General features: G+C 42.2%; 1 protein-coding gene across 3 annotated transcripts in view; it reads right to left on the bottom strand.

Moving 5' to 3' along the window:
- The window catches only part of GRHL2 (grainyhead like transcription factor 2), a 172,570-nt gene that overhangs the window by 93,504 nt on the left and 64,463 nt on the right, over window positions 1–14,603 (bottom strand). For all 3 annotated transcript variants that reach the window (XM_014476738.2, XM_070383061.1, XM_070383062.1), the window contains exons 5-6: window positions 6,026–6,081; window positions 3,123–3,279 (exon numbers count right to left, since the gene is read on the bottom strand). In XM_014476738.2, the coding sequence (XP_014332224.1) occupies window positions 3,123–3,279; window positions 6,026–6,081 (213 nt within the window). The remainder of the gene's footprint in view (window positions 1–3,122; window positions 3,280–6,025; window positions 6,082–14,603) is intronic.

Genomic DNA, 14,603 nt, shown 5'->3' with positions numbered 1-14,603 from the left:
TGTTCGCAGAAATCAGTGCTCAGAGATTCTAAGTGCATTCCTTGCTCCTCCAGGCAGCTTGCTCTCCCAGAGCCGAGGAGTAAGACAGACACACTCCGAGAAGGGCCATCCTGTTCTCCAAGGCTGTTAGATTGAAGACCTGAAGAGAAGGAAGGCTCTTTGTTTTAGGCAAAATGGAACAAAAGGAGATAAAATAAACTACATTATTTTCATGATTTCAATGAAAGAAAATTCTTGGAAAAGTCGCTGTACTCCAAACTGCTGCCATGGCCTTAGATTACTAACATCATCTTTTCAGGGTGATGATAATGGTGTTATTACCAAGGTGTATATGAGTTATACACTACCTTGTAATTGGCAAGATTTTTTGAAAAAGAAGAGGTATCCAGTGTCTTCTCACCAGGCATTCATATACAATGGCATAGGGCGCACCAGGGTCAATTTCCAGAGGTGGAGCCTATGCCTTTCAGGCCTCCATGCTGTTCAGTACTGTACACTTGGGTGTTAAGAGAGTAGGTTAGAAGTCTGATTGTTCAGGATAGAACCTGGCTCCCTCACATTTGAGCTGTGTGACCTTGGCCAGTCGCTGACTTCTGAAAGGCCAAGTTTCCTCATCTGGAACATTACAGAAGTAATGCCTGTGGCATAGGGTTGTTGCTAGTTTCCGAGAGTTACTCGATGTACGGTTACTCGATGTACGGTGTTCAACGTACACACACAATAAATACGAGCTGTTCTATTGTGGCTCTGGTTGTTGGGACGATGGGGACGAGGACGGCATCCCTCCACTGCAGGCCTGACCGCAGGCTTGGGACATACTAAGCCCCCTGGAGGCACACAGCACACTGAGCACCTTTGCACCTGCCCCGGAGCGCAGCCTCAGGTAGGACATTAGTCCCAGAGCCTCCCTCCCCATCCTTCCCTTCACTCTCAACCGCCCTGCCTCCTGAAGCTCCAATCTGGAACTGGGACAGACTTGAAGGGAGGAAGGCCTGGACAAAGGAGGAGCAGTTCTCCCTTGTCTTTCTCATGGAAACAATGTCATAAAACCCAGTTGATTCAAGAGCACACCACTGCAGGATTTTACCTAAAGCTAGTAACAGGCAAGTCAGCCAGCAGGTGCCCAGATACGCTTTTCTCTGTAACCTCATGTGTTACCCTTTGTGTGGGAATTTGAGATGCGGTGAACTGGGCCCGGAGGAGCACGGCGTTCCTTCCTCAGTGTACTGAAGAAACAGCTTAGGGGGAGGCAGTTATGATAAAATAAGGAGGCACGCACACAGCAGCATAAATCATTTTACAACAGGGCAGGAAAGTCCTTCAACCTCTTTACAGAGCTCTTGTATATATAATTTTCCTTTTCAGTAGAGAAGCATTACCAGGTCCTGCCCTTCTTGGCAGAGTCGAGAATGCCAGAAGCTGGCAGACTTCCAAAACAGTTTCATTTCCCACAAACAGAACTAGCCCTCATGGATGTGAAAATTCTTTCAAGTCACTCCAGGTGGGGATCATATCATGCCCACTCCTTGACTTTTCGTACTGTTCATGGGGTTCTCACGAATACTGAAGTGGTTTGCCATTCCCTTCTCCAGCGGATCATGTTTTGTCAGAACTCTCCACCATGACCCATGTTGGGTGGCCCTACATGGCATGGCTCATAGTTTCATTGAGTTAGACCAGGCTGTGGTCCATGTGATCAGTTTATTAGCTTTCTGTGATTCTGGTTTTCATTCTGTCTGCCCTCTGAGGGATAAGGATGAGGCTTATGGAAGCTTCCTGATGGGAGAGAATGACTGTGGGGGAAACTGGATCTTGTTGTGATGGCCAGGGCCATGCTCAGTAAATCTATAATCCAATTTTCTGTCGATGGGCAGGGCTGTGTTTCCTCCCTTTTGTTTGACCTGTGACCAAACTATGGTGGACCTGATGAAAGCGAAAGAGGAGAGTGAAAAAGTTGGCTTAAAACTCAACATTCAGAAAACTAAGATCATGGCATCCAGTCCCATCACTTCATAGCAAATAGATGGGGAAACAATGGAAACAGTGACAGGCTTTATTTTGAGGGGCTCCAAAAATCACTGCAGATGGTGACTGTAGCCATGAAATTAAAAGACGCTTACTCCTTGGAAGAAAAGCTATGACAAACCTAGATAGCACATTAAAAAGCAGAGACATTACTTTGCCAACAAAGGTCCATTTAGTCAAAGCTATGGTTTTTCCGGTAGTCATGTATGGATGTGAGAGTAGGGCTATAAAGAAAGCTGAGCGCCAAAGAATTGATGCTTTTGAACAGTGGTGTTGGAGAAGACTCTTTGAGAGTCCCTTAGACTGCAAGGAGATCCAACCAATCAATCCTAAAGGAAATCAGTCCTGAATATTCATTGCAAAGACTGATGCTGAAGCTGAAACTCCAATACTTTGGCCACCTGATGAGAAATTTCAACTGACTCATTTGAAAAGACCCTGATGCTGGGAATGATTGAAGGCAGGAGGAGAAGGGGACAATGGAGGATGAGATGGTTGGATGGCATCACCAACTCGATGGACATGAGTTTGAGCAGGTTTCAGGAGTTGGTGATGAATAGGAAAGCCTGATGTGCTGCAGTCAATGGAGTCACAAAGAATCGGACACGACTGAGCATCTGAACTGAACCCCTTGACTCCTTAGTAAGCACTGGGCTGCAGAAGGCTTTTAAGCAGAGCTGCAAAGGGCTCTTTGTATGTATGAATGTATGAATTGCACCCTCTTTTACAGAAGAAAGCCCAGCTCTTTCCCGCCCACAGATATGCTCTGACTTACAGCTATTTACTGGAAAAATGAACATCATTTGATTGAAAACAATGATGATAGTAACTAGATACCACATAGGCAATGAATGAAGCTGGGAAAATCCCTTGGATACGGTCAGAAAGCATGTTCCCACCATGTCTGTTCCCTGGGGTTTATTGGTTACTGATTAAAATGATAAACTGCAGGCCAATAAGTTCTTGTGCCCCAATTCTGACATTTGTTCTAGAATTATTTACTTTGGAATTTTTTTCCATGCCCTTCCACAAGGCTGGGAAGTAACAATGCCTTCGTCTGATCCCTCCATGCTTTATTTGAGAAACGAGGCTCCTACCCTGACTTTGCTGATGGGGTGTCGGAAGCACTTGTTGTCCCCCGTCTCGCTGAGCGTGATGGCATAGAACTGCCCCTTGTTGAGGTAGGTCATCGGGCCCTCCCCTTGCTTCTGACGGAGAGATTTGGTGGCTTCCAGGGTGTACTGAAATGTGCCACTGTGAACAGAAAGCAAATAGTGGTCAGATTCACTCAGACATTTCTGCCTTTGGGATCAATTTCACATCAATAACATTTTGTATGAACATTAACCAACGTTTACTCCATTTCACAGACAAAACACAGCATATGGCAAAAGAGATGAGACCATACCAAAGGTCACTGCTAGTACAGTGCACATAACATTTCTATTAGTGGCCCATAAACCAGATGGTTAAGAAAGGGAGAAAGTCCACGGCATGCCCATCCCACTGAGCCAGGCAGGGCCAGGGGAGCCTCTGTTAGGTTTTAGCTGGCACTTTGCAACGCCTTAACTTAGACAGGACTTGCTTCTTTCATGCTGGCTATAAGCCATAGGTGTGAGTACCTTTGTTCAATTGATCCATATACTTAACCTTCTTTTGTCTAACTGAGGTGTTGCACACAGCTACATCCCACTTTAAAATACCTCAGAATATAAAAATCTAGAACTCAACACTCATGATTGAAAATTCTAGGGAATCTAGTTTCATAACAGGGATTATTTTTTGATTTGGGGTCTTGTTTTCTAAGCCTGCAGAAGAACTCATGACAGGGTTACTGCTCTAAAGCAGGAGGTTGCAAACAATGGTCCTTGGGCCAGAGCCAGTTGGCTGGCTGTTTTTGTAAATAAAGTTTTACTGGCCCACAGCTACACTCATCTGTTTCTATCTTCTCATGGCCGCTTTTGCACTGCCACAGCCGGGCTGAGGAGTTGCGACAGAGACTGTGTAATTCGCTAAAACTAAAATACTTAATATCTAGCCTATTACAGAAAAAAAGTTTGAAGATCACTGCTCTTAATAATTTCCCTAATATTTGACAAATATAATTTAACTTGTAAAAGGAAAACACTAATTTTCCCAACTTTGAAAAACATAGCCATTGTTTAAAATGAGCAATGAATATGAACCACCGTCTTTTTTATTTAAGATGCTCGTTCAGAATACTTATTTCTGCTACCCTGCAGTAAGGCGCAGATGATGATCCAACTGCAAATGCTTTGTCTGTTTTCTGGATCATCAGAAACTCTTCACTGTGTCTATTTTTTTAGCCCTTTAAATTTCATAGTCTGTGAAAGACTAGGTACAAAAAGATTCAAAGTTTGCTTCCTAAAATGATCTACCCATAAGATTACGGGGGACTCTTGCTTTCTATGTTGAATATTTCTGCAATGTTTCATATCTTTTAACTTAAATGAGAAAGAAATCTGAAGGGCAAAATAATATTTCTCTTATATGATAGAAAATCTTACGTTAAAGCTGATAAAGTGAATTCCAGAATATGCGTCTTAGAATAAGGTGGGAAATAAATCATTCAAGATAGAATCGATTCCACTGTCATTTTGCCTGGAAAAAGCAATTTCAAGATAACCACTGAATCAGAAAATTTGAGACCTGGACAGGATATTAGGAATCACTGCTTGAAAAATATGAAGAAAGCTGTGAACTTTCTCCCCAGATAAAAGCACATATGCACACAAATGATTTGTAATATAATTTCAGGGGATTCACGTCCCCCAGGCTGATCAACAGCATAAGATAAGAACCACCTTCCTCATTTCACAGCTGAGAAGAAGCTGAGAAACTCGCTCACTCCAGGGAACAATGACAGCAGCAGAAAGCGAAAACAGGGCAGGAAAATGGTAGGTCAATGCTCTTTTTAATGGCCCAATAGCTGGTTGCATGGCTATCTGGACGAACAGCATGTAAATTACCCATGCATTTCCATATTTTAGAAGTTGATTCGAAACTTTCTTCTCTGCCTTTTCCCTACCCTTCGCCGCCACCACTGCACAGCCAAATTCTGTCTGGAACAATCTGGAGAGGATAACTGGGGAGCCTGAGGTTGGAACAAGACTCTGAAGGAGCAGAAAGACTTTAAGAGAAAACAGACAGAAGAAAAGAGCGTCATACCCGTAAAAGTAAAGGGGCAAGAAACACAGTGGGAGAAGAGGTCTACAGTGCATGGAGGGCTCTAACCACCTTCATAAGGAATTTGTGTTTTATTCTGAAACGGTGAAATCAGTGGTAAGATTTGCAAATGGGAGAGATTCATTCATTCACGCCCTTCTCTCCCGTCTTCAGGCACCTCTGGAGTGTGTGGCTAGGAGGATGGCTACATCATTACGCATAACAAGAAATGAAAGCAGGACTTCCTGGTGGTCCATGGGCTCTATCCCTGGTCCAGGAAGATCCCACATGCCATAGGGCAAGTAAGCCTGTGCCCTGCAACAACTGAAGCCCATGCACCCAAAGCCTGTGTTCCACAACAAGAGAAGCCACCGCAATAAGAAGTCCGTACACCTCAACGAGAGAGTAGCCCCTGCTGGCCAGAACTGGAGAAAGACTGCACGCAGCACTGAAGACCCAGCACAGCCAAAAAAGTAGAATTTTAAAAGAGGGAATAAAAGTGGAAGAACAGATGTGAAAGAAGTCAAGAAGGAAGGGGAAAAGGGAGGAAAAAAGAGAGTTCCATTATGTACACGGTGTGTTGGAGGCCCAAGTGTTTGACATTTAGAGGAACACCTAAGAAGGGATATCTAGCCAACTAAAGGACAAAGAAAGAGTATGGGCCTCAGAAAGCTGGTCAAGACTGGAAATAATAATTTAGAAGTCATTGTGCAGAGAAGAAGATTTTACTTTAAAGGTGCAGAAGTATAAGTTGAAGATACATTTAAACAGTTATCGGTGCATCAGTGTCTAGGGGCATCTCCTGGAAACCGACCTTGATGTCTGATCATACATGTACTCCTCAGCCCCAACCGAAGCACTCCGAAATTTCTGCAAAATATAAAAAGTCATCAAAATTAAAACAAATAGGTGAGTCATTATGCTCCCCGCCCCCCACCAAAGTGGCAAAGGTATCCAAACTGTCTTATGTTTTAGAAAGGAAAATTACACATTTTTTTGGTATTGTGTTTTCAACTACAGTGAAAATAGTTACCATTTGTGTACTGAACTGGCATAGTACCTGCACATTGAGAATTATTTTCAACATAAAATGTATTTGTACTTTTCTTCACAAATTCACAGGTGCTCCTAAGGTGCTTTCAGGTACTGGAAACTGTTTCCTCAAACGTTTAAACATCTCTTCTATTTTCTTATCTCCAGCACTATCCCAAAAGTCACGAATTCCGAGTTAATGGAACACTGAATACAGGGAGGCCACACAGCATATCATAAGCCCTACTGAGAGTGTTAGGAGCATAGTTTCAGGAGCAAGACTGTCTAGAGTCAGGTTCTAGTTCTTTTACCTGCTGCCTGTGTAGACTGGGGCAAGTGCCATATTTTCTTCAGCTGTAAAATGCACAGTTGTAGTGATGAGAAGAATTAACTGCATTATTAGTGGTGAACTACTAAGAACAGTTCCTGGAATGTGGCGAGCCCTATCTATGTGTATTAAATTCTGTTCTATTGTGAACACTTGACCATATTTAGTGCCCTTCTCTAAGATCTTCATTATCGCAACATTGTTAAGAGTGAGTTTGCAGAGGAAACTCTAAGTCATAATATTATAAGTCGTAATACTCTAAGTCATAACATGAGGAGGTTTTGGTTCACAGACATCCAGTTGTTGTATATTTAGTGCAAGTAGGATGCATTTTACTATATTTTAGAACCTTTTCATGGAGAAGGCAATGGCACCCCACTCCAGTACTCTTGCCTGGAAAATCCCATGGACCAAGGACCCTGGTGGGCTGCAGTCCATGGGGTCGCTAGGAGTCGGACACGACTGAGTGACTTCACTTTCACTTTTCACTTTCATGCATTGGAGACGGAAATGGCAACCCACTCCAGTGTTCTTGCCTGGAGAATCTCAGGGATGGGGGAGCCTGGTGGGCTGCCGTCTATGGGGTCGCACAGAGTCGGACACGACTGAAGCGACTTAGCAGCAGCAGCAGCAGAACCTTTTCACTGAAGATGCACAAAAGTGCTAACTCTTGATCCTAAAGTGAATATAACAGAACATTGAAGAAAAAGCACTTGGTGGATCACATACATCTGGACCTTCCACTGTGGCCTTTTTTCTAGTCTCTCTAAGAAACAACCTTCTTGCTTCTCCTTTCCCTGACATAAATGTCCATTCTTTGACAAGTAATTCAAAGATTTCCTTCTCAGGAAAGGGTTTGGTGGTGTTGTTGCTCAGTTGCTAAGTTGTGTCCAGCATTTTACGACCCCATGATCTGCAGCACGCCAGGCTTCTCTATTCTTCACTGTCCCCAAGAGTTTGCTCCAACTCATGTCCATTGAGTCAGTAATGCCATCCGTGCATCTCATCCTCTGTCATCCCCAAGAAAGGGTTACTCCCAGCTATTTTCCAGCCACCATCTCTAACCATTGTCTCTAGGATAGTGGTTTATTTTCCAACCACCATCTCTAGAACACAGTGGACCCTTACATCACAGTTTATATGTACATCAGATATAGCTATATAATTCCATGTCTCTAATCAGTCACCAATTTTTAGGTCTTATTAATGTATTCGTTCATCCACTCTTTCAGTAAATACTTACTGAGCATCCACTTTGTATCAGACACCATGCTAGGTGCTATGGATACCACGGTAGAAAAGAAAAGATGCAGGCTCTGCTCTCATGAAGCTTCTGGTCTAGTAGGTGAAGAATATTAGCCAAATAATCATTCATTTAAAAACTTATAAACCATGTGCAAACACTCTGAGGAACAGCCACAGAGTTCTAGGACAGTACATCACAACTGAGAAAGTAGAAATCAGTCCCACTGACAATCAGCCTAGATGGTTCTAATAGGATGTACTATTTCCAGTGGCACAACAGAGAAGACCAACAGAAGATCAGCAACGCTCCCAACAGAAGCCCAGAAGACAGCAACACAGCTACACAAGTGAGCAACGCTCCCTCCTCCTGTGGGACTGATGCTTTCCTAGCAAAGATATCCTCAGCCTCGCTTTGTTCGTCACCTCTTCTGAACAATGACAACCAAGATACCCAGTTTCTAGACCGTCCCCACATCTCGATATACACAATCCAGAACTGGTTGTCATTTCCATGATCCCTTCTTAGATTCATCCAGCACAAGCCCAAACACTATCAAGAGCTCCTCCCAGCTCTCTCTTATGAGCTGTCCCTGAGGATCCCCTGCAGAAACAGACTAAATAAATGCAACGTTGACTACAAATATGTTCGTGGTAGTCTTTGGCTGGTGGACTTAGATTCAAAGAAAACTGATTTTACTAGAAACTGAAAGGAGAGGACAAGGAGGTCTTCCCTAAGAAAGTAACACAGGAGGAAGGGTGTGGAAGGTAGTAAAGAACATTCTAGAATAACATTGTTCAACAGAACTTTATGCAAAGATGGAAATGTTCTATATCTTCACTGTCTAATATAGTAGCCTCTAGCCACATGTATCTACTGAGCACTTAGAATGGAGATAATGGGACTGAGGAATTAAATTTTAAATTTTATCCATTTTAATAGCTGCACGTGGCTAGTGACTACAGTACCTAGTGCACAGCACAGATCTGAAACATGGAGCAGCATTCACAGGGGTCTTGAGGCAGGAGGAGCATATTAGGCTCACAGAACTGAATGAAGCTCAGAGCAGAGGGCACCAGGGGGAAAGATGTGCAAGGTGAGGTGGGAAAGGCAGAGGAGAAACAGAACATGCAAGGCCCTGAAAACCAGTTACAGATTTAGACCTTGATCCTAGAAACAATGGGATTTCAATAAGAGGGTGTCATGATCAGATTATAATTTTGAAAAGACCATCCCAGGTACAGTGTACAAAACTGGACTGTTTCACAGACCAGAGATAACGACAGCTTGAGTCAGTAAGGTGGAAGCAGAAGGGAGACAAAGGAAGGATTTCAGAGAGATGTAAGAAAGTGAAGTCGGAGACTTTTCCTGGTGGTCAGTGGCTCAGACTATGAGCTCCCAATGCAGGGGGTGTGAGTTCAATCCCTGGTCAGGGAACTAGGTCCCACATGCTGCAATAAGAGTTCAGATGCCACACCTGGAAGATCCTGCTAGATGCAACTGAAAAGGGTCTAGGTGCAACTAACACCTGGTCCAGCCAAATACATGGATTAAAATAAATATTTAAAAAAAAAGAAAGAGGAGTTGATAGAACTGGTAATGACTTAGACCAGGATGATAAGAGAGCAAAGTATGCAGAAAAAAAAAAATCCTAGTTTCTTCAGAAACCAGAAAGATGGTGGTGTCAATCCACTAGGGTGGAAAACAATTTGTAAACCAGGTTTTGTATAGGTGGAAAGTCAAACAGGGGGCTTCCCTGGTGGCTCAGATGGTAAAGAATCTGCTTCCAATGTGGGAAACCTGGGTTTGATCCCTAAGCTGGGAAGATCCCCTGGAGAAGGAAACGGCTACCCACTCCAGTATTCTGGCCTGGGGAATTCCATGGACAGTGGAGCCTGGTAGGCTATAGTCCACAGGGTCGCAAAGAGTTGGACATGACTAAGCGGCTTTCACTTTTACTTTTCAAAATCAAACAGGCAGTTGGGCACAAAGGTACAGGGTGCAGAGAGAACTGGGCAAGAGAAAAAAGTGTGAAAAGTATTCAGGGCATAGATGGTAACTGAGCTATGGACATAAACACAAGAACTTCTTCAAGAGGCAAGAGTATCAAAGTATCAAACGGTGCTGCCAAGTAACAGCTTTAACAGAAAGGGGATTTCCAAATCCATTCTATGCAAGAGTTGGATAGAGGGCTCCTAGGAGCCAGAATAATGGGACATCCAATTCTTATCAACTTTGACTACAAATAGAGAAAACTAAGGGCTTCCCACAGAGAAGGCAATGGCACCCCACTCCAGTACTCTTGCCTGGAGAATCCCATGGATGGAGGAGCCTGGTGGGCTGCAGTCCATGGGGTCGCTAAGAGTTGGACACGACTGAGTGACTTCACTTTCACTTTTCACTTTCATGCATTGGAGAAGGAAATGGCAACCCACTCCAGTGTTCTTGCCTGGAGAATCCCAGGGACGGGGGAGCCTGGTGGGCTGCCGTCTCTGGGGTCGCACAGAGTCGGACACGACTGAAGCGACTTAGCAGCAGTAGCAGCAAGGGCTTCCCAGGTGGCACTAGTAGTAAACAATAATGCAGGAGATGTAAGAGACACAGATTCAAGCCCTGGGTTGGGAAGATCCCCCAGAGGAGGGCATGGCCACCAGTTCCATTATTCTTGCCCAGAGAATCTCATGGACAGGCAGGTCCATAGGGTTGCAAAGAGTCGGGCACAACTGAAGCGACTTAACACAGCACAGCACATACAGAGAAACCTAAATCTTCCCAAAGTATAAAATTTGTATTCTAAGGATTTTCCAAAATTTTTCTTGGCTCAAGAACAAAATAATAAATGATAGAAGTTTTAGTGGTACTACATGCACTATTTTGAGTATTTGAAATAAAAAACAATAAAATTGGTTGCACTAATCAAAAGCAAAGCCATGATCGATTTTAGTAACTGAATCAACATTTTCAAGGTTTTATTCTTCAGTTAGGAAAGGAAATGAAAAATTTCAAAATCACACTGGACAGTGTTTAGATCCAGGGTAACTTTCCATATCAGTCTACAGATGAATAGGAGGACATCAATGGACATAACCATCATAAGTCTGTTGGGTATGACAAATAATAATTCTTTGATTTCATTACAGGATTCTCTGCAAACTACATTAATCTGACAATTAACATACCAGGGGCTAAATAATGAAATACACGGTAGAGATATCTCATCTTCCCTATAAATATTGGGTGGGCCAAAAAGTTCATTAGGTTTTCCCATAAGATATTATATTTATATACATGTATATAATATAATACATATTATATTTCCATATTTATATATTTCCAAATATTATGGGAAATCTGAATATATATTATATACCAATTATTATATACACTGATATAATTATCAATTATTAGTATTGATATATTACATGAAATATTTAATATATTATATGAAATATATATTTTCATATTTTATATTTTCAGATATTATGGAAAAACCTGAATAAACTTTTTGGCTAACCTAATGGTTCTCAAGTGGGCCTTAGAAAGCATCACTACGAACAAAGCTAGTGGAGGTGATGGAATTCCAGTTGAGCTATTTCAAATCCTGAAAGATGATGCTGTGAAAGTGCTGCACTCAATATGCCAGCAAATTTGGAAAACTCAGCAGTGGCCACAGGACTGGAAAATGTCAGTTTTCATTCCAATCCCAAAGAAAGCCAATGCCAAAGAATGCTCAAACTACCACACAATTGCACTCATCTCACACGCTAGTAAAGTAATGCTCAAAATTCTCCAAGCCAGGCTTCAGCAATATGTGAACCATGAACTTCCTGATGTTCAAGCTGGTTTTAGAAAAGGCAGAGGAACCAGAGATCAAATTGCCAACATCCACTGGATCATGGAAAAAGCAAGAGAGTTCCAGAAAAACATCTATTTCTGCTTTATTGACTATGCCAAAGCCTTTGACTGTGTGGATCATAATAAACTGTGGAAAATTCTGAAAGAGATGGCAATACCAGACCTGCCTCTTGAGAAACCTATATGCAGGTCAAGAAGCAACAGTTAGAACTGGACACGGAACAACAGACTGGTTCCAAATAGGAAAAGGAGTACGTCAAGGCTGTATATTGTCACCCTGTTTATTTAACTTATATGCAGAGTACATCATGAGAAACACTGGACTGGAAGAAACACAAGCTGGAATCAAGATTGCTGGGAGAAATATCAATAACCTCAGATATGCAGATGACACCACCCTTATGGCAGAAAGTGAAGAGGAACTCAAAAGCCTCTTGATGAAGGTGAAAGAGGAGAGTGAAAAAGTTGGCTTAAAGCTCAACATTCAGAAAATGAAGATCATGGCATCCGGTCCCATCAATTCATGGGAAATAGATGGGGAAACAGTGGAAACAGTGTCAGACTTTATTTTCCTGGGCTCCAAAATCACTACAGATAGTGACTGCAGCCATGAAATTAAAAGACCCTTACTCCTTGAAAGGAAAGTTATGACCAACCTAGATAGCATATTCAAAAACAGAGACATGACTTTGCCAACAAAGGTTCATCTAGTCAAGGCTATGGTTTTTCCTGTGGTCATGTATGGATGTGAGAGTTGGACTGTGAAGAAGGCTGAGTGCCGAAGAATTGATGCTTCTGAACTGTGGTGTTGGAGAAGACTCTTGAGAGTCCCTTGGACTGCAAGGAGATCCAACCAGTCCATTGTGAAGGAGATCAGCCCTGGGATTTCTTTGGAAGGAATGATGCTAAAGCTGAAACTCCAGTACTTTGGCCACCTCATGCAAAGAGTTGACTCATTGGAAAAGACTCTGATGCTGGGAGGGATTGGGGGCAAGAGGAGAAGGGGAAGACAGAGGATGAGATGGCTGGATGGCATCACTGACTCGATGGACGTGAGTCTGGGTGAACTCCGGGAGTTGGTGATGGACAGGGAGGCCTGGCGTGCTGTGATTCATGGGATTGCAAAGAGTCGGACACGACTGAGTGACTGATCTGATCTGATCTGATCTGAATGGTTCTCATTCCTGAGCACACTGGAGGACTAAATAGGAAATCAACTTCTCAGCCTCTTGCAGTTAGTTGAGACCATGTGACTAGTTCTAGCCAATGAAATGTGAACAGGGGGAATAGCACCACTTTCAGATCAAAGTATTTACAAGTCAGTGTGCCATCTCCATGGTCTATCTTCCCCAGCTGGGGTGACTCTGAAGTCAAATATAGAGACGGTAATGTCAGAAGATGGAGAGAACCTGGATTCCTGATCAGAAGACAAGTCTATAGACTTGTATCAAGATTGTTAGCAAGAAATCAACTTTTACTGTATCATATCACTGAGATCTGGAGTTTCTTCATTCCTACAGCTAGACTTCTGTTAACTGACTTATACAAAATTGTAGAATAGAATAAGCAAATTCTTTCTTCTACTTTTATTTTTATAATGACAATACACATGATTTTTCTATAAAAACTCTTTCTTCCCTCTCGCAAGTTTTACATGTTTCCTAGAAACCTGATAGGGCTTTCCTTGTGGCTCAGCTGGTAGAGAATCCGCCTGCAATGCGGGAGACCTGGGTTTGATCCCTGGGTTGAGAAGATCCCCTGGAGAAGGGAAAGGCTACCCACTCCAGTATTCTAGCCTGGAGAATTCCATGGACTGTATAGTCCATGGGGTCGCAAAGAGTTGGACAGGACTGAGCGACTTTCACTTTCACTTTAGAAACCTGATAGCTGTTAATACTACACTGATTTATATTTATCAACTTGACTCTCTGCTTATTAGCTGTGTGACATTTGGCACATTCATAAGCTCTCTGGATCTGTTTTTTCATCTGTAAAGTGGGAAAAATAATACTTTCCTTGCAGGATTGTGGCATAGTAAATATTAAATAAAATGTGTAAGCCACAGTGCCTGGCATACAGTAATACTCAATAAACAGCAACATTGTTATGTCTCATCACAGATTATATAGTAACCTTCTAGAGCACAGAAACCAAGGCACACCCCCTTCTCTCTACTCCCACATTTAGCAAAATGCCTAACACCCAGTATAAACAAATATTTACCAAATGTTACTACAAAGAGGATATAGAATAAAATATAAATCAAATTAGCTAAATAAACTCATTAAAGAACTTTTTAATGCTACTGGCTTGAATTGAACCAAATTGCTCCCTTCCTTGGTATCAGTACACACACACACACACACACTCACCCACACACACACACTCACACACATACACATACACATACAGAGAGAAGAAGTCATCTGTAATAGCAAATGAAACTTGCCAATTCAACAAGTAGTAGGGATTTTAAGTTTGCCTAAAGGAAGTACTAGGTTTTAGACAAATTTTCCTTAGTGAAATTTACTTGGTGAAATCACTCTGAAATCACCTAATTTTATAACCTGTTGACAATGCCATGGCTGAAGATCATGATAGATGATTTCAATTAATTTACATCACATTGAAATACCTTATGCAATGTAAATACTGATTTCCAAGACTAGGAGAGCATCTAAACTAAATTCAATGGAAATAATTTTCACATTTCATTTCTGGTGAGTTGCTTTCTCATTCACTTCAAAATAAAACCCTGAATACAATAGCTTCCTTTCATAAGCCTCTTTATCTACAACACAACTGATAACACATCCCCCAAATAGGGTGACGGTTCCGTTGACATTGGACCACATCCATGGACTCTTCTGTGACTAATGGAATATTTCTGCACTGTGTGAGAAAAACATTAGTAGCAACGCTTTGGTGAAAAAG

This window comes from Bos mutus, chromosome 14 (assembly GCF_027580195.1).
Source record: "Bos mutus isolate GX-2022 chromosome 14, NWIPB_WYAK_1.1, whole genome shotgun sequence".
Taxonomy (NCBI): Eukaryota; Metazoa; Chordata; class Mammalia; order Artiodactyla; family Bovidae; genus Bos; species Bos mutus.
This window is presented reverse-complemented; position numbering and strand designations above follow the sequence as displayed.